Below are 23,663 nucleotides of genomic sequence, written 5' to 3' on the forward strand. Positions count from 1 at the left end.
GCCTGTCCTCCTACCCTCTTGGATGGTTTCCTTGCAGTTATCTATCTGCTTATGTAAGATCTCGTCCACGTGCGACTGCTCCCCGGCCTTTCGCCATCTTGTTTCAACATCACGGTGTCTTTTGTAGAGGAACTTGCTTCGATCACCGAGCGCAATCTCTGGTCGAACTCTGGAGAGCTTGTAGACGAATATCAGATAGAATATATATTTCATTCTCGTGCATAAGAATTAGATATGGCTGATAACGGTCGTCAACCTCTCCTGGGGTTCAACCGCCGCATTGACGAAGAAAGCAACATATCCAGTGATAAAGATCGTCGTAGAAAGATCATATTTGGAGTATTTGGTGTATCTTTGATTCTCTTGATTGGCTTTACCTTGGGAGCCACGATTTATGCACGACATGGTTCAAGTGAGTGTACCCGCCGTTTTAGGCCAAGGCCAAGGGCTATTTTTTATCGTTGACCTATTTCTAGGAAATCCAAGCGGAAAGCGCAATGTTATTCTCATGATATCTGATGGTGCGTATACTTGATGCTCGATGCCATCGTATGCCTTTTTTTGATTTCTCCTTGGTTAGGTTTCGGCCCTGCTTCGGAAACTCTAGCCCGTAATTATCATCAATATACCAATAATCTTCCTGTTGGTACACAACTACCGCTGGATACTATTCTTGGTGAGTGATGTCCTTTCTATTTCAAAGAGTACTGGCTGACCTCCTCTGCTCCTATCAGTCGGTTCGTCGCGGACGCGTAGTTCCAATAGTTTGGTCACAGACTCGGCAGCTGGCGCGACAGCGTTTGCGTGTGGATTGAAAACTTATAACGGCGCCATCGCTGTGGTAAGAGGCGTTGCACATAAAATGTCGCCTCAGTCGGATTTTCATACTTTCAACTGTGTAGGATCCTGAATCCAAACCATGTGGTACCGTTCTCGAGGCTGCAAAAGAACAGGGCTATCTAACGGGCTTGGTCGTGACCTCCCGAATTACACATGGTATATTTGTGAATACCTGGGGGAATTCTCTTGCAACCCTGGGACTTGACATTTTGTATAATTTTAGCTACCCCAGCTTGCTTCGCTGCACATGTCGGTAGCAGGGCATCGGAGGTAAGCATTATTTATCTTGACGCATATGCTCTGGGCGTGTTATTCATGATAATCCATGAGAACAGAATGACATTGCTCTTCAAGAAATCGGAAATTACGCACTTGGTCGCAGGGTGGACCTCATGTTTGGAGGCGGCAATTGTCAGTTCAGGCCCAATTCCGATCCTAAAAGCTGTCGCGCGGATGGACTTGATGTATTCTCAATGGCAAAGAATGCTGGATGGAGTGTGCTGGATGATCATCAACATTTTCAGTCATTGAAAGCATCGGACGCTAGGTAAACATTGTGTCCAAATTGTCGCGTCGTTTGAGCATGAATCTGACGTATAGTGAACATTGCAGACTTCCATTAATGAGCTTGTTGGCGGTGGATCACATGCGTATGTTGAAACGTATTGGATTCTCACGCAATTTGTGCTGAGGTTGATTGACTGTCTATAGCCTATGAGATTGATCGCGACCCTGAGAACACGCCGTCGTTGAAAGAAATGGCCGTCAAGGCTTTGGATATCCTTACTCACGCATCTGATAAAGATGCGAAGGGCTTTTTCCTTATGATTGAGGGCAGTCGAATTGACATGGCGGGACACAAGTAGGAACCTTTTTTGCATTTTTTATGATATGCGAGTAAACATATATTGACACATCTCGTATCGCCTTTCTTTAGCAATGATCCAGCTACTCATGTTCGTGAGATCCTTGCATATAATGAGGCCATCGCGGCAGTCAAGGCATACGTGGATGAACACCCTGACACTGTCATGATATCAGTTTCCGACCACGAAACAGGCGGTTTGTCGGTCGGACGACAAGGTGATCCGCGCAAGTATCCCGAATACGCTTGGAAGCCTGACGCTCTGACCGGAGTTAAGAAATCTACCGAAGTGTAAGCAGCAACTACCTGTCCCTGCCTGTCATCATGTTTAGTCATTGGTGACTTGCTGATTTATATTTTGTGCTGTTCTATAGCATCGCTCCAGCAATTGTGGCGAAACAAAATGACACTTCTTTCATAACTGAGACCGTACTGAAAAACTGGATGAACGTGACTGACGCTACTACGGACGAAATCGAAAATCTCACGAAGACCACCTCTGTCGGTGACCTTACCAATGCCCTCGGGGACATTCTGAGCAAAAGGGCCCAGTTGGGATGGTATGTAGAACGGCGATCGGGTTCATATTTGATCTATAGTTTTGCTGATGAACGTTACGATTAGGGCTACCCATGGACATTCTGCCGTTGACGTTAACCTGGTAAGCTCACAGCAGAAAGAACCAATTATATCCTCGCGGTTCTAAAGGCGAGGTTAATTCCTACAGTATGCCTACGGTTTAAATGCGGCTAGACTCGCCGGCAATCATGAGAATACAGAGATCAGCGATTTCATTGTCAGGCAATTGGGTCTAAATCTTGAGGCCATCACCATCAAATTGAGAAGGTATTGTGCAGTATGCCTCGCTCCCTCCCTATCGCATGCTAATGCCGCTTGTTTTCGGAAGCCAAAACATTGGACAAGCATCTGTACGGCATGAAACGGGACCCTTGAAGATTAGACATTATCATACGGACTGAAGCTTGTAGATGACCAAGTTAGATTATCTTTCACATCGGACTTGTAGCTTACTCATCATAATATATTTTAAAGACGCATGAAACAGGATGTAGCCAACGTGTGGCCAATAAATATGATCTAATTACAAATGACATTCCCTCACGCAGGAGGGAAGTTTGGTGGAGGTTCGGTTCGCAGCTGCGAGAAATATTGTATAAAATCAGGGCCAATCAAAGCAGTAGCATTTTCAGTGGACGGACGTTCGTACCTCCCAAACGGCCCGTGACGGTCTCTCATTTATCTTTTTATCATACTTTGTTTCTTCCCTTTCTCGGATCAAGCGCTATCAAAAGACCACTGGAATTCAGCACCGCACTAGCTAAATCCCTGACCAAGTGTCCTACCTCTGCCTCCTTTCGGTTCTTTCCCTTCATTCGCAAACAGAAATTGAATTCCTCTCGCGCTTCAGAGCAGTCTCTCCAACTTCCATATCTGTAATAGTGCTTGACCTGAGGTAGTACGGCTATAAACGAAGGTGTGATTGGTATACACTCCCATTCCAGCGTACAGAAAATCAACGACTCTTACTATAACACAACTGCATCTTATCAAAGGCAGCCCAAACGCTGCAAGTATATTTCTTTGACTCATCGGCCTGAACAGTCGTCGAGTCAACGGAAGTGGCGCTTGAAGCCGGCGAGTCGATCTGGGTCGTCATTTGTGATTTGCGAATTGAACTCGTCGTTCTGGTGAAGTTTTGGGCAGAGGTGACTCACTCCTGCTGAGCACGTGACTTTCCAAGTTTTGGAGGAACTTGGACTCGCTTTCATTCATTTGAACTATGGGTCGCAAGCAAACAACACAGCATGTCCTTGAGGAATTGCCTGTACCAGGCGATGGACAATGCGTAGCCAAAGTTGTAGAAAACAGAGGAGGTGGCAACTACGTAGTTCAAGTACCGGCGGAAGTGAATTGGACGGATGAACCCACATTGTTAGTCTCACTACCGTCGAAATTCAGAAAGCTGATCTGGGTCAAACGAGGTAAGGCCCTTAGGTTTGAAGCAGTTAGGGAGACCGGCAATTATGAATACATGCTAACAAATCTATTCTAGGCAGTTTTGTCATAATACAAAGGGAGGAAGGCAAGACAAAGATTGCGGGAGAAATTGTCCATGTCCTATTTCTTGATCATATAAAACACCTGAAAGCCCAAGGAATATGGTACTGTTCCAAGTGTAGAGCGCTTTTGGGAAATTTAGTAAGCTTCCTATAATTTAACTTGAATATTGTCGCTCCTTAGGCCTGCCGAATTTGAACCGAATCCTCCGAGTGCCAAAGATGGGGAGAGTGATGAGAGCCAATCCGATGATGAGGAAAATGATGATGATCTGTTTGTGAATCCAAACCGACAGTATGATGAAGATGACGATGATGACGATGACGAGTAAAGGATGGATTGGAGTTTTCTGGACTTGTTAAAACGACAGCGTCCCCCACAACCCATATCGACCACCCTGCAGTAGCATTACTCGGGACGGAGAAGTACAATGGGGCTGGTGCCATCTGAACGCGGTCGCATGTAAAGGATAAAGGATAGATTCAGGCCTGTTCCTACGGATGTTGCCTATTAGATGACTTGAGGTCATTAACGCATATAGTAATTTATTATCCCTTCAATGATATTGCATAATTGCATACTTTCACGTTCAGGTTACTCAGTGGACATTGACTTTGACAATGATGGAGCCTGCCATTGAGTACGACAGTCAGTCTCTCACTAACCAAATATGGACGCAGCTAATGTCAAGAAAGGATTGGCACTTGTCAACAGGCAGCCGCACTTTCCAATAGCTGGTCGCTAAATTTCGAAAATTTCAACCAGTTGGCAAAAAAGAGGGCCGTCACAAACCTACAAATTTAAACTTTAAAGAACATACATCGAGTCGTGGAATGTGCACAACAAGACTGGGCAAGAGTGACCGTCCATATACCAAGCAGTCTGTAGATTAGAAGTCTAGCAAAAGTTGAACAATTCGCCCATATAGGCATGAATGATGGAACCTGCGATGACGGTATATAACATGCTTTCAGGAAGCACAGTACCGTTTCATAGCATGCACTTCGCACCAAAGACCACATACACTTTTGGTAAGCGTAAAGTTCTGAGACTCAAAAGCCCCAAACGAACGAGAGCAGGGAAAGGTTTAACTTGCACTTGGTCTTAGCCACGTCGCGTTGGCAATCCAAACTATGCATTAGCCTCTCAACAGCCCACTGTACTAAAAATCACCATCACATTTGCACTAGGACTACCAACATCGTCTGCAGGATCTGTACCTTCCTAGTAGTGGGCTGGGCGGAACAGATAGACACATTGCTCGGTGTGATAACGTGCAATTCAAGCGACCAGAAAAGCCTTTCCAAATAGTGTTGAATCTGGGTCGTACTTTCTGTGCAAGTCGTCCGCGCACCGTCAACATACTCTGCCTTGCCCATGGCTCGACTAACTTCCTCGACAGGAGAAATATCGCTCTCCACGTTTGACCCTGTTGATAAAGCCAGAGTGCTGGTTGTTGGGGACCCTGGTGGGTGTTCCTTTCAAGCATTCGCGCCAACTGCCTCTCTCGGCTGACGAAGGCAAAACCTGACAAGGCGTGGGGAAAACTAGCTTGGTACACCTTATCTGTCACGGAACACCGCTTCGCTCACCAGTACACACTGTAGGATGCTCCGTGGATGTGAAGGTGCGAGTGTGTGCATGTAGACGAGGACTTTTGGTGTATGGCTGACGCAAGATGGGTATGCCAGATCCCAAGAGTATTCTCGCACCAACCGAAGCTATTTCATTGAGTTTGTGGATGTTGCGGGGTCTTCAAAACAACGCAGCTCACGATCAATATTTTATGCAAACGTGAATGGCATTATCTTGGTGCACGATTCATCCAACCGCAAATCGTACCAGAACTTGTGGAAGTGGATTGCTGAAGTCTTCAATACAGGATCCTTCAAGGGATCAACCAGCTCGCCGATAGGGAGAGACCCGCCAAGTCTTGGACGCAGCACAGGTATGCAGGCACACGCATTGTACGGCTATCGGTGATTTTGACACTGGGTTATCGGTTGATGCTCTAGAGTTCGACGTGGATGTGAGAGTGGGAGAGGCGAGACCGAGCATACCAATTCTTGTGGTGGGAACAAAGGCAGATTTGGTTAGCGATGCAACACACAAGCGGCGTAGCAGTATTGCAGAAGAATATGGAGGGGATTGCATTGTGCTGGTAAGTGATCTGAGCATGTCTGATGCGCGATTGCCGACAACCTGTTCTTCTAACGCCATTAACATGATCCGCGCCATCAGTCAGCAAATCAACCTTTGGCGTTCTCCGCAACTGCTGACCGTATCGATGCGTTCCTTACAAATGTCATTGAAACCAAGCTGACCACATCGACTCCCTTATCTGGAGGTCATTCGATGGGAAGCCTTAATAGCCTATCCGTCCAAGGATCAAACGGTGGATTCAGTGGGGGAGGGAACCAACTTGGTCCGGGGTTGGGGTTTCCGAGTACTATCTCACCAGAAATGCAGCGACGACGCATACCGCAATCAGGACTGTTTGGTGGACGACCAACCAGCCCAAACCGAACGTCGATTAGCGGCGGATCACAGTTGGGTGGTTATAACGATATTTGGCGGTCAAAGAGTTGGGGGGAGAATATTGGAAGAGGAAGAGGCAGCCGATAATGTGCTGGATCTTTTTGTCAAATATTGATTGCAGAACAAGTATGTTAGATCATGGTCCTTATGATAGCTCTCAGAACATGAAGTCTCGCTTCTTATGGAGGGAAGAACGTCGCAAGATTCCGTGGTGCGCTACTACCGCATCGATGAACTAGATGGCTTTCAGAGGCAAGCGCCTGGCGTATACCACAATACTGGTCCATTTTTCGAGTCCATGATTGGAATCGCTGCCAGTTTATAATCAGCCTGGGTGGCTTGATGGGCAGCGACCAGTTTCCGTCCTTGGGTCATCAAAGTTGTACGAGAGTATAAGGATTATCCAGACATCGACTATACAGTTTTCCTTTACGATGTCCTTTAGTTTCAATCTGTTTGACCCATTTTTATCGACAATCTTTCGTGGCGACCAAGCACCTAGGTGCGTTTCTCATGCTGACCTGCAAGTTCCCTCGCCGCAGATGGTGGCGAGGTGTTTCACTAAGGGGAGACCCTCAGATATTCCCAAAGGCTCGTTGCGCTTGCGAGTCAGCCCCGGCCACATAGTTAGTATGTAAAGTATGTCACCAAAAATTAGGGTTGACCTGTTGAGGGCTGATTATTCCATGTCTACAAATTAGGCTTCACACTATTTTAAAGTTGTTGCTTGTCCGAACTTGTGCTTACCAAGCGCATGTACACTTTTATAGTCACATGAACAAAACTAGTTTCGTAGGTGCAAGCTGTTAGCACCAATCACAACCTGGAAGGATTGGGCGAAAAGCCAGTACCGGCATGAAGCAGTTTCCATCAACTTGAAGGTTGTTGTGATTGGCTGACGCTAGTAAAGGTCAACAAAGATTGGATGGTTCAATCAAAGGGAGAAACAATTTTCATTGCAGTATCACATATCACACGATGCTGTGAAATCGGATGTAACGAAAAAGGTTTGGTCACTTTCAAAGGAAGGAATGAACCGCACAGGAAAAGATGACAAGGTGAAAACCACAAAATATGACAATGGAAAACGGCATTGTGTGCTTCACGGAAACCCAAAGCGTTACCTCTCGCGGATTCCCCAGCAGTGACGCCTAGCTAAGCCACCATGTGATGCGAAAAAAGCGGTCCAAAGTTGCTGCAATGGTCACCTTTTGTTGAAAAAGGTTGAACAGCAACCAACCGTAGATCGGTCTTTGTCAGGAGAGAAGGGGCGGGGTTTGCTTTCCTTTTTGCCTTTTGCCTTCTTCTCCGCAGACGGCAGTATACTTACTCTGGTCAACGGGCGGGGAGATGGAAATTGACTTTCTGTCCAAAAAGTGTGCCATTTTCCATAAAGAGCTTTTCGCCCGCATGTTCGCGTGAAATCTTGCCAGACTTGCAATCTTTTTGTCTTTTCCGCCTGTTAGCAGAGTCCTTTATGAGCGTTGGGCGACTATTCATGGGGGAAAGCTATTCTCTGTAAACAACAAATGCAGCTTTATACCTTCTTGCTAAACCAAAGAAAATAACCAGAGTCCTTTTTCAGGCTGCGCAATACAGCGAGGTATCAACTGCAAAAAGTTTTTTCAGATGCCAGATTTCCATCATGTCTAGGAAACGTCATATAAAATGGCCTCTCCTCCTGCACCCTTGTTGCTGGCGAGAACCTCCCCGCTACCCCTCCCACTCATAGACTTATAATAATAGACTTTATAATAGACATTAATTGACCTCTCTATTTTTCATAATGAAATTCCTTAGCCTCCTCGTAGGAGCGCTGGCACTCGGCCAAGTGTCCGCTGCTCCCGCGCACATCAAACGGGCCCAACCTACGGATCTTGCCGAAGCTCCTGTAGCCAACCCAATCCCATTCGCAAATCTTCCTTATGCTTTCGGCAAGCAGCCTCCCGTACCGCGCCCCACATACCCATCGGGCAAACCGGTCCCCGTTCCGACAAAACCTGTCCCTTCTCCAACCAAAACTAGTACTCCACCTACAACTACTTCCGTAATTACCAAGCCTACCGAAAGTCCCCAGGCATGCAAGGCCAAACTCGAGCTGTTGTTCAAGGTAATAAACCGTTACCTTGTCTTGAAACAGATTCATGGTACTAATCATGCTGTAGGAGGAACACTCTTTGAGCCTTGACATTAAGCTTCGCATTGTCGACTTCATCAAGGCTGTCAAGGCGATCAAGATCGATTTTGAGTTTGAGGTAGATTACTAAATGTCTGACTCTGAACACCTCTTCCCTATTCTAATTTACCATACCTCAGAAATTCTTCGAGCTTATCGTCAAGAAGGAATTCAAGGGAGACGAAACCGACATTGACGTGGTTCTCAGGTAAATCGGGTAACCCACCATGTACGCGCTAGGATTCAGATTTCTCAACTGTATCACCATAGCATCTTCAAGGAACTCAAGGTTGAAATCGACCTTCCCCAAGCCAAGAAGCTCCTTGGCATCCTTGTCGTCAGCGCCGACATCAAAAAGCAACTGCACGTCCTTTTCGAGATCCGCCAGACTCTCATCTCTTGCGGTATTCAAACTGGTTGGAAGTTTATCTTGGATATTTACAAGAAGGTTATCTTTGATCTCGAACTCGCTATCGAGGTGTGTATTCACATGCGTCTCATTGGCACATTTGACTGTGAAACTGACCTCCCATATATCAAAGTGGTTCCACAACGAATGTAGCAAATTCAACAAACTCTTTGCTATCGACATTGAAGCTTTTTTCAAACTTGTCTTGGAGATCAAAGCAGGTATGTATCTCGCTGAGCTTGAAAGATTGCCAGACATCCGAGACTCACTAGACTTTTGAATCCAGACTTCAACTTTCATGATTTCTTCGCGCGCCTCATTGTCAAAAAGGAAATCACATTTGCCATCATTATTGAAACTTTTAAAGAATGCGGCATCACACAGGAACTGCACGTTCGCCAGATTCTCATCAAATTTGCCGGCGATGTAGAGTTGGCTGTCAGCATTTTTGGAAAGCTCGTTGCAGTAAGTCACGTTGTTTTGTAGTCAACATGGGGATTCCGATTAAAGTGCTGTCTGTCTTTAAAAGTCGATCAAGGCGGTTGGCGTTGATGTCTTTCTGAAGATTTCCCAGCGCTTTGCCTTCAAACTTCAAGTTGCTGTAAAGGAGGTCGTGCAATGGTTCCACAGCATCCACTCTGGTATCCAGTTGCAAGCATTCATTGTCGTAAGTGGGCATGTATATTCTTACCATTAGCGGTGCGAACGTAGTCTAATCTTGCCTTTTGTGCAGTACTGCCAATCTCTCAAATTTGACTTTGATGTCAAGCTCTTCCTTGAAAAGATGCTGCAACACAAGGGCGTCTTTGATGAAGCCGCTCTTTTGAAGATTTTTGTCGAGCTTGGCATCCAGATTGACGTCAGCATTCTGCGAAAGATTGTAGTCGTTTTGAACAAGGGACAGTTTGATCTCGACATTTTCGGAAAGTGGGTATTCATCTTCAACTGGATCGACAAGGTTGACGACTTTTTCGGCGTCTGGGTCAGCGGCATCGAAAAGTTCGTCCTCAAGGTTGGAACTTTGGTCGACGTGACCGTCGACAACTTCAAGTCTATTCTGGTAGAGCTCCCGCTTGCGCTCTCTATCCAGTTGAAGAAGTGGCATTTCGCCGAATTTGTTCTTGAGATCCGCAAACTTCACCCTGGCTTTGACTTGCGCATCTTTTTTGAAAACTGGAAGAAGATTGAGCACCGATTCGATTTTGGAGCTTTCCACAATTTGTTGAAAGTCACACTTGGAATTGATATTGACATCAACGTTTCCGTGCGATTGTTCGAGGTGTTGTGCGGTGGCAAGAACTATGATATCAAGAGTGCTGTAGCCAACTTTGAACTGATCCGCAAGGGCTTGAACAAACCGCTCAACAAAAACTACAGTACGTATTGACGATTCACTTTTGTCTTTTTTCCCTCGTGCTGATCCCGTTGTTTCCTTTGTAGACTTTGCCAAACAGTTGGGCTTCTAGATGCTTGTGTGTGTGTGTGTGTGTTGTGTTTGCTGTGTAGTTCGAATATACTTCTATGCTCCTTTTCTTGTTGTTGCTGTGGTGTGTTTTTGTTTTTTGGGTTTTGAAGGGTCAATAATATAAAGATAGCGTTAAGGTTCATTCCGTTTTGCTGAGGGTTTATTTTGGGCTGAATTTCATCTGTCGATTAAGGCATGTGGCACATGAAAGGGGCTTTCTCGCTTCTCTTGAACGTGGCCCGCATTCTTTAAACTACGCACCCCCTCGGGTTTTCCCCCATTTTTAAACCCAAATTCCTTCTTGTCCTTTAGCAAACTTACTCTCAAATGGTCAAGCAACAGTTGATGTTTACGGTCGAAGTTCCGGGCTCACCGGAAGTGGCAGGCGAGGGCAAGGTATGGGCATATTCATCACGCTTTTGTATTAGCATCTGAACGTGGATTGCGGGCAATGTGTAGCCGCGTCGACATTTTCTTCACGCAGACAAACCGTTCGTTGGATGCCCTCCCGAAGCTAGCAACCTCCACGAGAACCTGTTGAGAGGCGTCAAGCTAAGCGGTAGTCTTGTTGGACCTCCTTTACCGATTGGCAATGCAGCCATTTTAAAGCACCGTGTTGCTCTACAGGTGACTCGCCTTATTTGGGCAGCCGGCCAGTGACAAATGGCGTTCCGGGCCCTTACGTTTGGTATGCAATGCCGTGGTTTCGCCCTCCAAATGCGTCCTGATCACTCTCTATGACAGGCAAACATACAATGAAGTACTCAAGCGAGTCAAGAATCTCGGGTGCGTGTGAGCAAATATGCTCTCTACAGACCTTATGTACTCATGTACCTTTTGTCACTCACCCAGGTCCGGCTTTGCCCATCGCGATCTAGGAGTGGATTCCGCCGTGGGTCTGTTTTCGATTAACCGTCCAGAATGGGTGTGTACAGTCGATTGGCAATACGAAAATGGGATTTTTGCTAATGTTCCTATCAAGATCATTGCCGAACACGCCTGCTTCCTCCACAGCTGCATAACCGTCCCCCTCTACGATACCTTGGGCGCTGACGCCATTGAATTCATTGTGAATCAAAGCGAACTTGGACTTGTTGTTGCAACAAAAGACAAAGCAAAGATCCTTCTCGACATCAAAGAACGTCTCCCGACCTTGAAACATCTCGTTATTATGGACACACCCGACGAGGAGCTCATCGCTAAGGGCAAGGGTTTGGACGTTGAGGTTATTTCTATCATTGATCTGGAGCGGGAGGGAGCCGAGAAGCCAAAAGAGGGAACACTACCGACTAAAGATACTATCGCGACGATTTGCTACACCAGTGGTACTACCGGTCTGCCCAAAGGTGTAATGCTGTCGCACGAAAACCTGCTATCTTTCACCGCCGCGACACGAAGCCTAGTCGACAGCAACAGTGTGTGCAACTACAATAAAGATGATTGCTATATTTCATACCTTCCCTTGGCACACGTCTTCGAACGTATTGTGCAAGTTTGCCTCACTTGGGCTGGGGCGCGCATTGGATTCTACCAAGGCGACACCTTGAAGCTTTTGGACGACGTGGCTGAACTGAAGCCGACCATCTTTGCCTCCGTTCCTCGTCTGTACAACCGAATCTACGATAAAGTTCTACAGGGGGTGAAAGCAAAAGGAGGCATTGGTGCAATGCTTTTCAAAAAGGCGTTTGCGGCCAAGAAGGCTTACCTTGCTTCAGGCCACACGAATCACATGCTTTGGGACAATCTGGTATTCAGTAAAGTGCGGGCCAGGCTTGGTGGCAGGGTGAGGCTCATGCTCACCGGTGCTGCGCCCATCTCCGCCGACGTCATGGACTTTTTGCGTATTTGCTTTTCTGCGATGGTGATTGAAGGTTACGGTCAAACTGAAACCAGTGGTCAGTATATGATCAATATACGGTCAACATATGCACGTAGCACTAACTTTTGACATATTACAGGAGGTGCTTCAGTGACTGATGGACGTGACTTGTCATCTGGCCACATTGGGGGTCCCGCACCCCATTGCGAAATCAAGCTCATCGATGTACCTGAAATGGGTTACACCTCAAAGGATGAGCCTCACCCACGTGGGGAGATCTGTATTCGGGGTACAAACGTCTTCAAGGGGTATGTGATGCTCTTTGAACCGCGTCGAAGCAAAGGCCTAATCAATTGGAAACCTCCGTATCAACAGCTACTACAAGAATCCGGAAAAGACTGGTAAGCAGTGATGTCATGCGTTGTCACTCGTTCGACACTGAGACTCCTTGTACTATAGCGGAGACATTGGACAAGGACGGATGGTGCCATACTGGAGATGTTGGCCGATGGGATAGTCAGGGAAGACTGCAAATCATTGATCGCGTCAAAAAGTAAGACCAAGGCCGGAATTATTGGTTGGATTTCAAGCACATCTGATGCAATTGCTTGCAGCATTTTCAAACTCGCTCAAGGAGAATACATTGCACCTGAAAAGTATTTATCGCAGTTGATGGAATAGATTATACTTACATTCTCACTAACCGTGTTTTGGGGTTGTTCTTTACTCAGGATTGAATTGGTGGTATGTGCAGCAACATATTGTTCTCCAGTTTCTTGATCGATATTCACTGTCCTTTCGCCCCCGATTCAGTACCAGAAGCACGAAATTGTTGCGCAGTCGTTCGTATATGGTGACAGTTTGCAGGCGACATTAGTGGCCATCATTGGTAAATTTACAGTGGTTTCCACAACTTCTCAGTTCCCACTGTATCTTAATGGTCTGATTATAGTGCCTGACGAAGACGTGATCAAACAGTGGGTCATTTCAAAGGGGCTTCCGAGCAAGCCACTCGCCGAGTTGTGCCAAGACCAGGCCGTTCGAAAAGCTGTGCTGAAAGAACTGGAAGACTACGGCCGTGCCGAAGGTCTGAAAGGATTTGAAAATGTCAAGAATATATATCTGGAGCCCAATCAGTTCACACCTGAGAGTGGGTTAATGACTCCAACGTTCAAGCTTAAGGTAAATGAGGGTCACATCAGTCCATCACAATTTTATGCTTATGGAAATCCTTCCGTTACCTATAACCATAGCGTCATGAGGCCAAGGTTTGTTCACATTGTATAGGCAGCATTCCAATATGATTACAATGCTGACTTTGACTCCCTCTCTAGAAATACTACCAAAAGCAGATTGACGAAATGTACGCGGCGATAAGCTCCTAGATACGGAAAAAGTTAATTCTCCTGGGGTAGAATCTATATATATATGGGCTCTGGGGTTTGGAGGATCCAAGATTATTTTTTCGAAGAAGTTGAAGTTATTCTGTGTTGATTTATCTGTACGAAAAGACTAGGGTTTTCAAAGAATATGAGTGTGGTTTCCTAATTTCCAACTATCACGTGTGAAAATAATGGAGCTGCACAGCCACCTAATGCAAGCAAATGGTGGTAACACTTGTTCGCCTTGCATGTTGAAAAACAATCTACTGGCAATCACGTTGTCACAATGGTTTTCAAATACATTGTAGAGCACATGGAACCAGAGCTGGACGAGTGGTCAGAGGTGCGTATCTTTTTTTTGTTTGCATTTGCTTTTTGTCAATCTTTATCAAATTACGCCTTTCCAGCTCGAATATGCAAACATTCTCCAAAAAGTTGGTCAAAACCGTCTCTACCTCACCCATGTCCATCCCGACCTCCTTGCCCGCCTTCCCGAGCGCATCGGTCCAAATTCAGGAATCATTAGCACAACCAAAGCCGTTTTGGAATTGGATGAGGTGGATCCTGCCAAAGTGATCTTGTTGGATCCGTCAGCGACCCAGCCTTTAGAACCAAGTGATGGAGAAAACTTTAAGTGGCTATTGTTTGGTGGGATTTTGGTATGTGTAATTTAAAGTTTCGTATTCTCGTATTGGTGGGGTCTTATTGCTTGGGTGTTAGGGTGACGACCCACCACAAGACCGAACCAAAGAACTCCGTAAACTCGGGTTTACGACCCGTCATCTGGGCCCTGTGCAAATGACAACTGATACGGCCGTCATCGTCGCCAAGCACGTCATTGAAGGCAAGACTCCGTTGGACAAGTTGGAATATGTCGATCGTCCAGAGATACGATTGGGGAAGAAGGAGACGGTCGAGTTGCCGTTTCGGTATTTGGTCAAGGAGGGGAAGCCGCAGTTGCCCAATGGGTTGCTAGAGTTGCTGAAAAAAAGCAACGAGATCTCGTTGGTGTGAGACGTCCAGCACGTTTCAACGTACGAGGTGGACACCCATATTTAAAACCCCATCAATTATAGACTTTTACACACATCATTACTTTTTATATTGAGGGTGATTATTTACATCTTGTCAATCAACTCAGTATCATCTGCCAAATACCAGTGCTGCTATGTCTTGATCCAAATAAATGAAAGTATTTCCAAAAAAAAACAAAAAACATGGAAGAAATTTGACGACCGCAAGAGAACGCGAGGGATCTCTCATCACGATCACCATTCGCTCTCTTCTTCAAAGGCAGATCGTAGTACTCGAATCAATGGCTCACGAGCAGCATTTTGTTCGTAGGAAGCAGGTAGATCCAAACGTGCGGGCGACGAGAGTGGAAGATGATCACTTTGCGATGGGTGGGTATGACCGCGGGAATATGTACTTATCGCCGGCGGAAATCTTTGTTCGTGAGGAATGTAAGTGCGTATATCAGGAAGCACAAGATGACGGGGTTTCTGGGGAATCGGAGCGTTGGGCGGAGAGTATGGCGGTGATTGATATGTAACTGACCCAGTCAGCATGCTGTTACGGGACGGGGTAGGAGAAGGTGCATTCCACCGAGGTGAACGTGCATGTAGTCGTGGTGAGCTATCGTGACGAGATTTGTAAGATGAGCGACCGTATGGATGAAAATGACGTGGTGATGATTGAAGATGGGAATAATGGCCAGTACTGCGGCGATATCCCAGTGTATCTCCTGTTGAGCACACTGAGGCACTGGACGAATGCCAAGATGCGCCGCGTTTCATGGATATGCAGGCGGACAGAGGGGGAGGCGAAAAACTATCGCGAAAGTCAAACGGCAAAGATGAAGACAGGGGCTCGGCAATGTAACGGGGTTCGAGACAAGGTGGCGGAGATGAAAAGTGTTGTTCGGGGAATGCAGGACCCACCCGTTGCTGACTATACTCAGACTCACGGGGCGCAAACTCGTACGGGACGTTAGGGGCCAGAGGATGGCCGCGGGGAAGGGCGACTGAATAAACATTCTCCGCAGGAGGAGGAACAATGCCTTTTCCAGGCACATGATGGGGACCACTCATGCTCCGGTCAGTATGAACACTGTCCGCATTCTTTGGTCTGTCAGGCGTTGTTGGAAATACTGACGATTGCGAATGCTGACCCGGTCTCGGTGGACTGGGGCGTGTGTCATCTCTACGGTCGCCAGGAACCGATGAGTTTTGCCGGTCAATGAGGATGCGATCAACGGTGTCCGGAGAGTTCACAACCTCTAATAGTCGATCGCCACAGTACTGGAGTTCCTCGATGCCGACGCTCAAATTGAAGTCGTTCAACATCAAGAATTCCACTTCCAGTTGATTCAGCTCGTGAACGGGAAGGCCGCCGACCCCTACGATACAAAGAGAGATTAGCTCCTTGAACTCAAGTCCCTTCAATACTCAAGTCCTATTCTTACGTGACATGTGCAGGTTCGTGAAGAAAACATCACTCAGAAACTTCACAGCAACCATAATTCCAGCAATCATGAGCCTATGCACATTGTACGAGTCAACGACCACGACATCCATGGGTGGGACAGGTCGCCTTCTCTGTTCTTCCGCAATCTTTTCTTCACATATTGAGCGACCACGAAACCCGGCAGTCAGAATTCGACGCGACGGGTCTCCCATCCGCTCCAGGTATATCAGCACCGCCAGGAAGCATTCGTTCCCACACGGAGCATACTTGAGAATCCGAGAGGCATATCCAAGGATGTCGATGCTAGGAATCGTGCGAGCGTGGAACCGGGTGAGATGTTGCCTTCCTGGAACTCCATCGTTTGCTGTGGCCAACCGGCTGAGGTGAGTAGAAACTAGACGGACAGTTTCTTGCACCGGGGTGTTTAGTAAATCAAACGGCGGCATGCTTCCGCTCAGGCCCACTTTGACAAAGGGGAAGAGCCGGTTTTCAACCGTGTGTTATTCTGCGTAGGAAGAGCTGTCCTGAACAGAAAGCAGCGGGGGGTTCACGGGGGGGGGAGCGTGATGGAAAGTTGGGGGGATGAGCGCGGGAAGAAAGCTTCGTTCGCAAGTGTGATTTTCCCTTCTGGCCCAAACCCTCAAAAGGCCCGTGATATTTTTGTCTTTCAAACAAGGCAAAAGGCTGTGCGGGTCATCCCCATGGCATAGTCATGTTAAGCAGTGGCATGGTCATGTAAACAGAGGCACAGCCATACTTGACACCCCAATACAAAACCTTGAGTCAAAAAGGGAATTGGAAGCATCTGGAAATCATTTCTCTCCCAACGATTTCAGGCATGATCGCGCGCATACAACGAGGAGGGTCTGCCTCCCGGTTGAACACTCTCACACTCCGTCCTCCGTCGTCTCCGACGTTGTTTATATCACGATTACCACTCCGGCGCCTTGAAAGCACGGTATCAAATACCCCACCTTCCTACCCGGCACCCCTCCCTACCCACACACCAGCACCGCGCGCAACAGGCCTGCGACTAATTGCTCGTCGATCAAGAGAAGGGTTTGCGTTTGTTTTGCGATTCAAACGTACCCTATTGGAACTATTCCTTTGGATGATATGTGGGAGTTTGGCGTTGGAGTTGAAGTGGATGCGTAGAGATTTTGAAGAGTACAAAGAAACCGTAGGAGTGAAGCGGCGTAAATTGGAGGCTGAATTGCGGGAACTAAGGCGGGAGTGTGGACTGGTGGATGCAAGTGACGACAAGGTGACTGAGGTCACCAAAAGTGTAGCCCAGGATAAATCTTTACCTGTCCGAACGACGGAGGCACAAGCACCATCAAGAAGACCAGCAATCTATTGAGAAATACGCCAATTCAGACATCTTATTTATAATACATGATATATTTTGCATTTGACAAGGCACCACAGCATAAATCCGATGCACGGCCTTTGTAAGGATTGGTAATCTAAAGTTTACGTCGGAACGTGTGCTCATCCCAACACAGTGACCCAATGTGGCAAGTTGGGCATTTGAACATACGAAGCCGTCCCCTCCTTCACACCGGCACTCGCCACACCCTTTTTGTCCTCTGTACCGCTATGTGGTGGGTCGATGCTAATGTTCATCTGCCATCGGTTCACATTATATACTCCAGGTCGCCGAAAGCACGCGGTAAATGTCACGGACGTTTCTTCTTCGGGTTGCAAGCGCCCCTCCGAACAAGTTGCCCCAAGCCAGTAAAATCCTGGTGCGTCTAAAGCGGGGATATCCGTTTGGCCCACCACAGTCCTGATAATATCAAGGTTGTCAGGTCGCTGGCTCATGCCAAGATGTATATTGCATAGAGTGACTTACGTGTCGGGTATCGCGGTCTGAAGAGTGAAATTAGCCACATTGGCCCATGCCGTATTACGAATTGTAAGCGTAATTGGAACGGAGCATATCCTAAAGAAAGCAGACACGGAACATCAGTTCTTGATGTAGATCACGCCCTTGATCGGACAAACACACGCACTCCTGCTTTCCAAAATCATGCCTATATTCCAGCTCGCTCTTCAGAATAACCCTCAAAGGGCTGACATCTTTTCCTCTCGGCTTCAGGAGACTGGTGATCAAAGCCCTTTTCTCGCGCACTGTCGTCTCGAACAGTGCTCTACCAGCAGCGGCCTTAGCGGCTGCAGCGAGAGGTTCTAACCCAGCCTGTAACCCTTGCAAAGGCGCCTGAAGACCAAGGTTGATACCCATGATGTAATGGTGTCCACACTTTGTTCCGTCAGAGGTCTCCCAGATTAACGACAAGTCCACATCATCCGTAAAATATAATGTGAACAGGTGTCTGAGTTGTGAAAGTGTAAGGCCCGGATATTGAGCTAGGAGTTGGCTCACCCGCCATTGTAGACGGGAGTTCAACGACAATCCTCTGAAAGGAACGGTATCACATGATAATACATTATGAGTGGGTGACTAGAAAAGAGAGTAAGCGAAATGTTATTGGCGATCGAGATAGAAGCCAGATATTACTTTACCAGTGCCAAGTTGGACAATCGCAAGGTCAGGTCTGGGGCGTCGAGGTTTACTGGGGACTCTCCGAGAAGTAGACTTTCAATGGCGCGCATTGTGATCCTTTCCGGGACCTTGGCCAAGTTTGTTGGCTCTAGAGGCCCAGTAGCTTTCGTGAATCGAAGATACTTGAACCGGGTTTGCTGTGCCTGTAGCTTGGAGTCCTCTTCAACTGGTAACCTAAGCGTAGACTGGCATTTAAAAAGAGAGGAGATCCCATCGCGGAAATGACGATCAAACGAACCGGTCATCAATCGGCCGTATGATCCATGTGGGGCTCATGGATGTTATCTGCTTCAAAACCAGTTCGCCCTCCCCGTGCAGATTCTCAATCTAAGTTACGTGCCGACTGAGTGCCAAGTAGACCTAGCGCCTCTCTGAACAACACCAACCTCGACCCCCAGGATAAACTCATCCAAAACACGTCCACTCGGCCGCGTAAATGCATTCATGCGCACAGACGGCAGGATATTGGTTGCCATACTAATTCGCAAGGTTCGGCAGCCTACTTTGTCACTCTTATCCTGCACCAACATGGTCACAATCCTGAAATTGAAAAACTACAAAGTAGACATTATGGTACACACACCTCAGACTGATAACCAAAGAGGAATCTGAAATTTTGTTTGCCAACTTTGTCACCTCGAATCCACAATGGAATAATGGTTGTCGTTCCCGGTGCCAAAACCCCATCAATGTCTTGATCAGGGCGGTCGGAAGCAGGTAACTTGATGGGGATGGTACCCAAGTTGGACAAAAGATTCCGAATCTTTAGAGATTCACAAGTGTTGGTGCCATTATCGGTGGGTACTGCAAGATGACAGAACGGTTAGTATATGACGAGCTTCGTGCCTCACATTCAGCATACCATACGACGGACAATCCATAGCGTCACTTTCACCAACACAGAAAAAGGTTGGGTGGCTTGTTTTGAGTTGCAAGTTTCGGAGTCCGCGATTCCCTTTGTTGTTAATCTCGAGGACAGCGCGAACAACTTCGCCAGATAGCATGGAAATTGGAAACGAATGTAAGATCACATCAAGGACAGGCATTGGAGATGTGACGGTGAGAGTCAGCTGGGAAACGGGATCATTCTTTCCCGGACGTGATGCGGGGAATGTGTAGCAGGAGGGTACGACTCCGCACAAGGTGTAGCGCACCCCTGTGATTCGGACCTCTCCCTCACGCTTTGGAAAGATCTGCAATTGCACCTGAGTTTCTATTGTCAGCTAGGGATTCACCAGATCTTGCGAGAATCCATTGCATATTACCCTTTTACGTTCATTGCCGTCCAACTCGATTTCACTGGTATTCTGTACATCAAACTCTTCCAGTTCAATTGTCTCTGGTGCTTGTGTATCGGCATTCCATGTCAAGTCTATAGGTGCTGGGGGTTTGTCTCTATAGGCGCATTGCAGCGACACATTGTTGATTTGAACGGGTATGTTCATCGGGTTATGGATTTCAAAGGCAACGAAGACAGGTTCTACACAAAGTACCCTTCTTTAGACAAGTGGAGAGCTCTGAGAGAACATCTCTTGCAAAACGTACCTCCGACAGCGCATGTTGTTTTGCCTCGATTGTTAGCAGTCCGAAACGCTCTTGGTCCAACTTTACTATAGCCTTCCTCGAATAGCTCGTTTTCCATGGTATCCCATGCTTCGTCGCTATTTGCGACCTGCTTCGGTTGTCCTGAGTGAGATTCGATCATTGAGACAAGAATGCTTGAGAGATTGAATTCAGGCACTGGCAATGGTGGCAGATTGCGCAAATCATCTTTGGATGCTTTGGCTGCATATTGCTACAAAAGTAAGGAACCTTGAGTTAGTGCCAAGCAGATGAACACTCAGAATGATAGGCGAGGTATTACTTTGAATAGGTAGAGAAATTCGCGGAGGTATGAGCTCTGCTGTGCGGCGGTCTGTCGACTAGCACGGAGTAATTTGAGGAAGAATTTGACCGCTGCCTCAAACTCTCCGAGATGGAAGCATTGCCGGCCCAAAATAAAGTGTATGTGGTCTTCTACAAGGGACCAATCACGCTCTTCATAAACATCTAATGCAGACATGTAGCTACGGTACGCGTGCAATCGCTATTGCAAAGAAATGTAAATCCTCCATTGAATTTGCGACAATGCGTCCGATTCGCGTTTACCTGTCCGCATTTGGCGAAGCGATGCCCTGCCAGTATCATATGGAAAGCATATTTCCTAATCATTGGTGGATTAACTCGGAGGAAAGAGATTGCAGCTTGTTCCAGAAACAAGGCGCTTCGAACGTCAGAGTCCTGAGCGATAGAGTCAACATCATGCCTGGCAATAGACGACAACAAGCCATACTCGCCTCTCCCGTCATTCTGATGAGCAAGGGCGCTGCTTCCCTGAAGAGCCCGCGCTCACGGAGCATTTCATAATACAACATAGCAGCACGAGCGGCATACAATGGTACTTTGCTGTCTTGATACCCTGTCACGGCTGTTTCCAAGTAATTCTCGACAGATCCCCTTCCGATCCCATCGCCCATCAGCACAGTTAACCCCAACATTTCCTGGGAAGTGAAGCAAAGTTACAACCACCAGCCGTCACCGCAGGCTCAATTCTCAGATTTGTCGCATCCTGTTGTTACCTGGGTCCCGGCGTGAAACTTTACGAATCTCTCGTTGCCTTGAAAATCCTTCCGTATGGAATCATATGTGCCAAATGCTAGACGGTAATCTTCAAGCATGAAGGCAAAATCTGCTAGTCTTCTCATGATCATCTCAGGTGCATTATGCGGAAATCTGAAAACGACAACGTCAGACGTGCAACAGCAGTTTGCAATACTTGGTGGGCATACACGGTGACGCCTGATTTGTCTGTAACAGGAGCCGGCGTAGCAGCTTGGGATTTGGTGCCGCCACCAAAATATTTCAATCCAACTAGTCGATTTAACCGACCAGTCAGTCCTCTTCGATTGCTAGCTACCTAATGAAACGGTTAACATGGCGAAACGTCTTGGTTAGGCCATAGCGTAATAGACCTGTTCATTCCAGTGTTGAATACATGATTCCATGTGCTTTATGATCTTTTGTACAACCAAGTCCTTGACACACTCATCAATCCCAGCAAAATCGTCATTTGTCAAGTAGCATCCGTATGCAGGACTCTTCGTTTCCGTTGGTGAGTCTGCCGCAGCAGTGCTTGAAGCCCCAAGGGGATCCGCTGCCGGCTCTCCCTTCTCCTTGAACAGCGGAAAGCCTTCATCGATGATCGGCGAACTTATTGAATCTCGCGTGGAGGCTAAGGACGCTGTAGAGGTACTCTTTAGTGAAGCCGCAAGTTGTTCTAGTAAAGGAATAGTTTCCGATTGGATGGAAGTCCACACATCTGGTACTGTAGGTGAGGGGATTGTTTCTGGGTTGAAAGGATCTGAATTGGAAGGAGGCGAGTGGACAACGGAGTTGATTCTTAATAAATAAGTAGCTGGAAGGCTTTTTCGCATCTGAACTAAAGCTGCCTCAGGACTACAACATGTTAGAAAACAATAGCGTTCACAAAAGATGTCATCTAAGGTTAACGTACTCTACCCCCGGGGCAACATGGGCATCGTGAACTAGGATATAATATTTCGGGATGGCAGGATCTAGGAATGATTTTTCGGATAGGGTCGTGAACTGACTATCGGAGGTAAGATCTTGGGCAGCATCGGCTGGGTTCGGGTTTGAAGTCGATACCACGACCAAATCTAGACGTCAACGCAACATTAACCGGAATCATCAACAATGCACGACGTATATCTCTGTCACCAACTTACAAGCCACTGGATGATTGAATGTCTCGTGTTCGGAGAATCCCACATATTTGCAAACAGAATTACGATAATCCGAATACCAAGGTGTCAACTGATCATTATCGACTGTTGAACAAGCGGATTGTTGGCATTCCGGGAATAGAACAGCTCATCAAATGTGGAGACCTACTTTGACTATATGCTGATTGCACATCTTCTTTCGTTTTGATGGACGGGAACGTAGGTCTTCGCCTTCCATGTTTACCAAGGTGGTCAACGACAGTTTTATTGATAATCTGAGGATTGAATTGGTCCAATTGTCGCCAATCTCTAAACCGAACGGAAAAGCTTTCAAGGATTGAGGCATGCCCTTGCGAATCCTGTACATGAACTTGACGAGAGGATGGATCAAGGTAAAGGTTACATTATCGACGATTCTTTGAGACAGTCCCCAGGATCCACCAAAATATAAACCTCTATGAAGAATAGATAGAAGCAGGGAATTTTGGGCTGCCTACAAAGCCATTGAGGGATCATAGTTCCCCGGTCTTTTGTTTATGTTGGCTGACACAGCGGTCATCATGAGCAACCTGGACCGCGTTCAGCGGGCAATCTTCCACTGAACATCCCATGCAAGCTCTTCTGCTTGAGCATAATCGGCTCTCTTGCATACCCCGCCACTTGGTATGTAATAACACAAAGGAAATGCTATACCTTGCTTAATACGAGTTCCAAAAGGTTTTATAAAGTCCGCAAACGTAGGAAGGTTATTGAGCTTGGCCAACTCTTCGGCATCGGACGTAGCGACAACAGCCACCAGTGGTGAAAGAAGCCTGCATATAAAATCTCGGCCGTTTGCCATGTCCGTGTTATATAAAGATGGCAGTTTGGAAAGGAACTCGCGGTCAAGACGCAGCGCGCCCTACGACAAGTCATGTGACTAGACGGGCTGTTTGCGCTTTCCACACTAGTTGCAGGCAGCTCAAGTGCCGTGTCATGCATGTCTGCAAACAATACTACTCTGTTGCACGACAAGCAGACTGTGTACGCCTGCACACCACACATTCGTGAACATTAGGTCACTCTCTAAGATGCATCGTGAGACCTCCTAATGCCGGAATACCTGGAGATCTGGGGTTCCGTAATACGAATCTACAAATCGTACATTGACATACATTGTTGAGCACGGTGCTGCCCATACGAACACCCATTGCTTTCTCCAGAGTCGGAGAAGGTTGGTATGATGGCATCGCCCACAAGCAAAAATACAAAAAGTGCGACAGGTTGATTAGTCATA

General features: G+C 47.0%; 10 protein-coding genes across 10 annotated transcripts; 7 read left to right on the forward strand and 3 right to left on the reverse strand.

Annotated features, from left to right (window-relative positions):
• The first annotated feature begins 114 nt into the window (after window positions 1–114).
• SPPG_06631 (uncharacterized protein) lies at window positions 115–2,773 on the forward strand. Its single transcript, XM_016754831.1, has 14 exons — window positions 115–412; window positions 477–521; window positions 581–676; window positions 735–841; window positions 903–996; window positions 1,064–1,110; window positions 1,176–1,387; window positions 1,453–1,490; window positions 1,552–1,702; window positions 1,778–1,996; window positions 2,080–2,265; window positions 2,330–2,366; window positions 2,433–2,551; window positions 2,613–2,773. The coding sequence occupies exons 1-14, from the start codon at window positions 235–237 to the stop codon at window positions 2,683–2,685; spliced, it is 1,602 nt and encodes a 533-aa protein (XP_016606271.1). The 5' UTR covers window positions 115–234; the 3' UTR covers window positions 2,686–2,773.
• On the reverse strand, window positions 2,728–3,401 carry SPPG_06632 (uncharacterized protein). Its single transcript, XM_016754832.1, has 4 exons — window positions 3,254–3,401; window positions 3,070–3,188; window positions 2,934–3,008; window positions 2,728–2,863 (listed from the first exon to the last, which is right to left on the reverse strand). The coding sequence occupies exons 1-4, from the start codon at window positions 3,381–3,383 to the stop codon at window positions 2,825–2,827; spliced, it is 363 nt and encodes a 120-aa protein (XP_016606272.1). The 5' UTR covers window positions 3,384–3,401; the 3' UTR covers window positions 2,728–2,824.
• Window positions 3,402–3,506: 105 nt separating this feature from the next.
• Window positions 3,507–4,376, forward strand: SPPG_06633 (uncharacterized protein; the record flags this gene model as incomplete). The annotated part of the gene is made up of 3 exons (XM_016754833.1): window positions 3,507–3,708; window positions 3,780–3,888; window positions 3,968–4,376. 3 exons carry the CDS (start codon window positions 3,507–3,509, stop codon window positions 4,113–4,115), a joined length of 459 nt encoding a protein of 152 aa, XP_016606273.1. The 3' UTR covers window positions 4,116–4,376.
• A 785-nt stretch (window positions 4,377–5,161) lies between these two features.
• On the forward strand, window positions 5,162–6,409 carry SPPG_06634 (uncharacterized protein; the record flags this gene model as incomplete). Its single annotated transcript, XM_016754834.1, has 5 exons — window positions 5,162–5,252; window positions 5,320–5,419; window positions 5,476–5,732; window positions 5,800–5,945; window positions 6,026–6,409. 5 exons carry the CDS (start codon window positions 5,162–5,164, stop codon window positions 6,407–6,409), a joined length of 978 nt encoding a protein of 325 aa, XP_016606274.1.
• Window positions 6,410–8,108: 1,699 nt separating this feature from the next.
• SPPG_06635 (uncharacterized protein) lies at window positions 8,109–10,373 on the forward strand (the record flags this gene model as incomplete). Its single annotated transcript, XM_016754835.1, has 9 exons — window positions 8,109–8,432; window positions 8,488–8,577; window positions 8,639–8,706; window positions 8,769–8,976; window positions 9,041–9,128; window positions 9,194–9,372; window positions 9,437–9,574; window positions 9,641–10,283; window positions 10,348–10,373. The coding sequence occupies 9 exons, from the start codon at window positions 8,109–8,111 to the stop codon at window positions 10,371–10,373; spliced, it is 1,764 nt and encodes a 587-aa protein (XP_016606275.1).
• A 326-nt stretch (window positions 10,374–10,699) lies between these two features.
• On the forward strand, window positions 10,700–13,576 carry SPPG_06636 (uncharacterized protein; the record flags this gene model as incomplete). The annotated part of the gene is made up of 15 exons (XM_016754836.1): window positions 10,700–10,768; window positions 10,832–10,931; window positions 11,000–11,060; window positions 11,117–11,158; window positions 11,225–11,297; window positions 11,355–12,267; window positions 12,331–12,499; window positions 12,567–12,592; window positions 12,651–12,744; window positions 12,806–12,847; window positions 12,923–12,935; window positions 13,005–13,080; window positions 13,144–13,373; window positions 13,445–13,459; window positions 13,526–13,576. The coding sequence occupies 15 exons, from the start codon at window positions 10,700–10,702 to the stop codon at window positions 13,574–13,576; spliced, it is 1,974 nt and encodes a 657-aa protein (XP_016606276.1).
• Window positions 13,577–13,805: 229 nt separating this feature from the next.
• SPPG_06637 (protein-arginine N-methyltransferase SFM1) lies at window positions 13,806–14,822 on the forward strand. The gene is made up of 3 exons (XM_016754837.1): window positions 13,806–13,916; window positions 13,981–14,232; window positions 14,294–14,822. Exons 1-3 carry the CDS (start codon window positions 13,860–13,862, stop codon window positions 14,585–14,587), a joined length of 603 nt encoding a protein of 200 aa, XP_016606277.1. The 5' UTR covers window positions 13,806–13,859; the 3' UTR covers window positions 14,588–14,822.
• SPPG_06638 (uncharacterized protein) lies at window positions 14,641–16,669 on the reverse strand. Its single transcript, XM_016754838.1, has 2 exons — window positions 16,038–16,669; window positions 14,641–15,971 (listed from the first exon to the last, which is right to left on the reverse strand). Exons 1-2 carry the CDS (start codon window positions 16,483–16,485, stop codon window positions 14,842–14,844), a joined length of 1,578 nt encoding a protein of 525 aa, XP_016606278.1. The 5' UTR covers window positions 16,486–16,669; the 3' UTR covers window positions 14,641–14,841.
• A 175-nt stretch (window positions 16,670–16,844) lies between these two features.
• On the forward strand, window positions 16,845–17,562 carry SPPG_06639 (uncharacterized protein). Its single transcript, XM_016754839.1, has one exon. The coding sequence runs from the start codon at window positions 16,878–16,880 to the stop codon at window positions 17,397–17,399; it is 522 nt and encodes a 173-aa protein (XP_016606279.1). The 5' UTR covers window positions 16,845–16,877; the 3' UTR covers window positions 17,400–17,562.
• On the reverse strand, window positions 17,371–23,234 carry SPPG_06640 (uncharacterized protein). Its single transcript, XM_016754840.1, has 20 exons — window positions 23,081–23,234; window positions 22,557–22,757; window positions 22,391–22,492; window positions 22,159–22,321; window positions 21,617–22,100; window positions 21,434–21,561; window positions 21,224–21,377; window positions 20,942–21,145; window positions 20,754–20,885; window positions 20,470–20,691; window positions 20,151–20,400; window positions 19,871–20,085; window positions 19,468–19,810; window positions 19,189–19,409; window positions 18,992–19,123; window positions 18,844–18,932; window positions 18,566–18,779; window positions 18,055–18,503; window positions 17,895–17,984; window positions 17,371–17,828 (listed from the first exon to the last, which is right to left on the reverse strand). The coding sequence occupies exons 1-20, from the start codon at window positions 23,226–23,228 to the stop codon at window positions 17,531–17,533; spliced, it is 4,239 nt and encodes a 1,412-aa protein (XP_016606280.1). The 5' UTR covers window positions 23,229–23,234; the 3' UTR covers window positions 17,371–17,530.
• Between the last annotated feature and the right edge of the window lie 429 nt (window positions 23,235–23,663).

This window comes from Spizellomyces punctatus, assembly GCF_000182565.1.
Source record: "Spizellomyces punctatus DAOM BR117 chromosome Unknown supercont1.12, whole genome shotgun sequence".
Classification (NCBI taxonomy): Eukaryota; Fungi; Chytridiomycota; class Chytridiomycetes; order Spizellomycetales; family Spizellomycetaceae; genus Spizellomyces; species Spizellomyces punctatus.

What these genes read in the sequence shown, in the direction of transcription:
- SPPG_06631 (XM_016754831.1), top strand. Translation starts at nt 235, where the DNA reads ATGGCTGATAACGGTCGTCAACCTCTCCTGGGGTTCAACCGCCGCATT. An exon ending in TTGAAAGCATCGGACGCTAG is followed by an intron (nt 1,388 to 1,452) that starts GTAAACATTGTG and finishes TGAACATTGCAG; the next exon opens with ACTTCCATTAATGAGCTTGT. An exon ending in AAAAGGGCCCAGTTGGGATG is followed by an intron (nt 2,266 to 2,329) that starts GTATGTAGAACG and finishes CGTTACGATTAG; the next exon opens with GGCTACCCATGGACATTCTG.
- SPPG_06632 (XM_016754832.1), bottom strand. Translation starts at nt 3,383, where the DNA reads ATGACGACCCAGATCGACTCGCCGGCTTCAAGCGCCACTTCCGTTGAC. An exon ending in TAAGATGCAGTTGTGTTATA is followed by an intron (nt 3,189 to 3,253) that starts GTAAGAGTCGTT and finishes CTTCGTTTATAG; the next exon opens with CCGTACTACCTCAGGTCAAG. An exon ending in AGAACCGAAAGGAGGCAGAG is followed by an intron (nt 3,009 to 3,069) that starts GTAGGACACTTG and finishes GTCTTTTGATAG; the next exon opens with CGCTTGATCCGAGAAAGGGA.
- SPPG_06639 (XM_016754839.1), top strand. Translation starts at nt 16,878, where the DNA reads ATGATCGCGCGCATACAACGAGGAGGGTCTGCCTCCCGGTTGAACACT.
- SPPG_06638 (XM_016754838.1), bottom strand. Translation starts at nt 16,485, where the DNA reads ATGCCGCCGTTTGATTTACTAAACACCCCGGTGCAAGAAACTGTCCGT. An exon ending in CACGAACCTGCACATGTCAC is followed by an intron (nt 15,972 to 16,037) that starts GTAAGAATAGGA and finishes TTTGTATCGTAG; the next exon opens with GGGTCGGCGGCCTTCCCGTT.
- SPPG_06637 (XM_016754837.1), top strand. Translation starts at nt 13,860, where the DNA reads ATGGTTTTCAAATACATTGTAGAGCACATGGAACCAGAGCTGGACGAG. An exon ending in AGCTGGACGAGTGGTCAGAG is followed by an intron (nt 13,917 to 13,980) that starts GTGCGTATCTTT and finishes ACGCCTTTCCAG; the next exon opens with CTCGAATATGCAAACATTCT. An exon ending in TATTGTTTGGTGGGATTTTG is followed by an intron (nt 14,233 to 14,293) that starts GTATGTGTAATT and finishes CTTGGGTGTTAG; the next exon opens with GGTGACGACCCACCACAAGA.
- SPPG_06640 (XM_016754840.1), bottom strand. Translation starts at nt 23,228, where the DNA reads ATGGCAAACGGCCGAGATTTTATATGCAGGCTTCTTTCACCACTGGTG. An exon ending in TTCAACACTGGAATGAACAG is followed by an intron (nt 21,562 to 21,616) that starts GTCTATTACGCT and finishes CCGTTTCATTAG; the next exon opens with GTAGCTAGCAATCGAAGAGG. An exon ending in ATACGGCCGATTGATGACCG is followed by an intron (nt 18,780 to 18,843) that starts GTTCGTTTGATC and finishes GTCTACGCTTAG; the next exon opens with GTTACCAGTTGAAGAGGACT.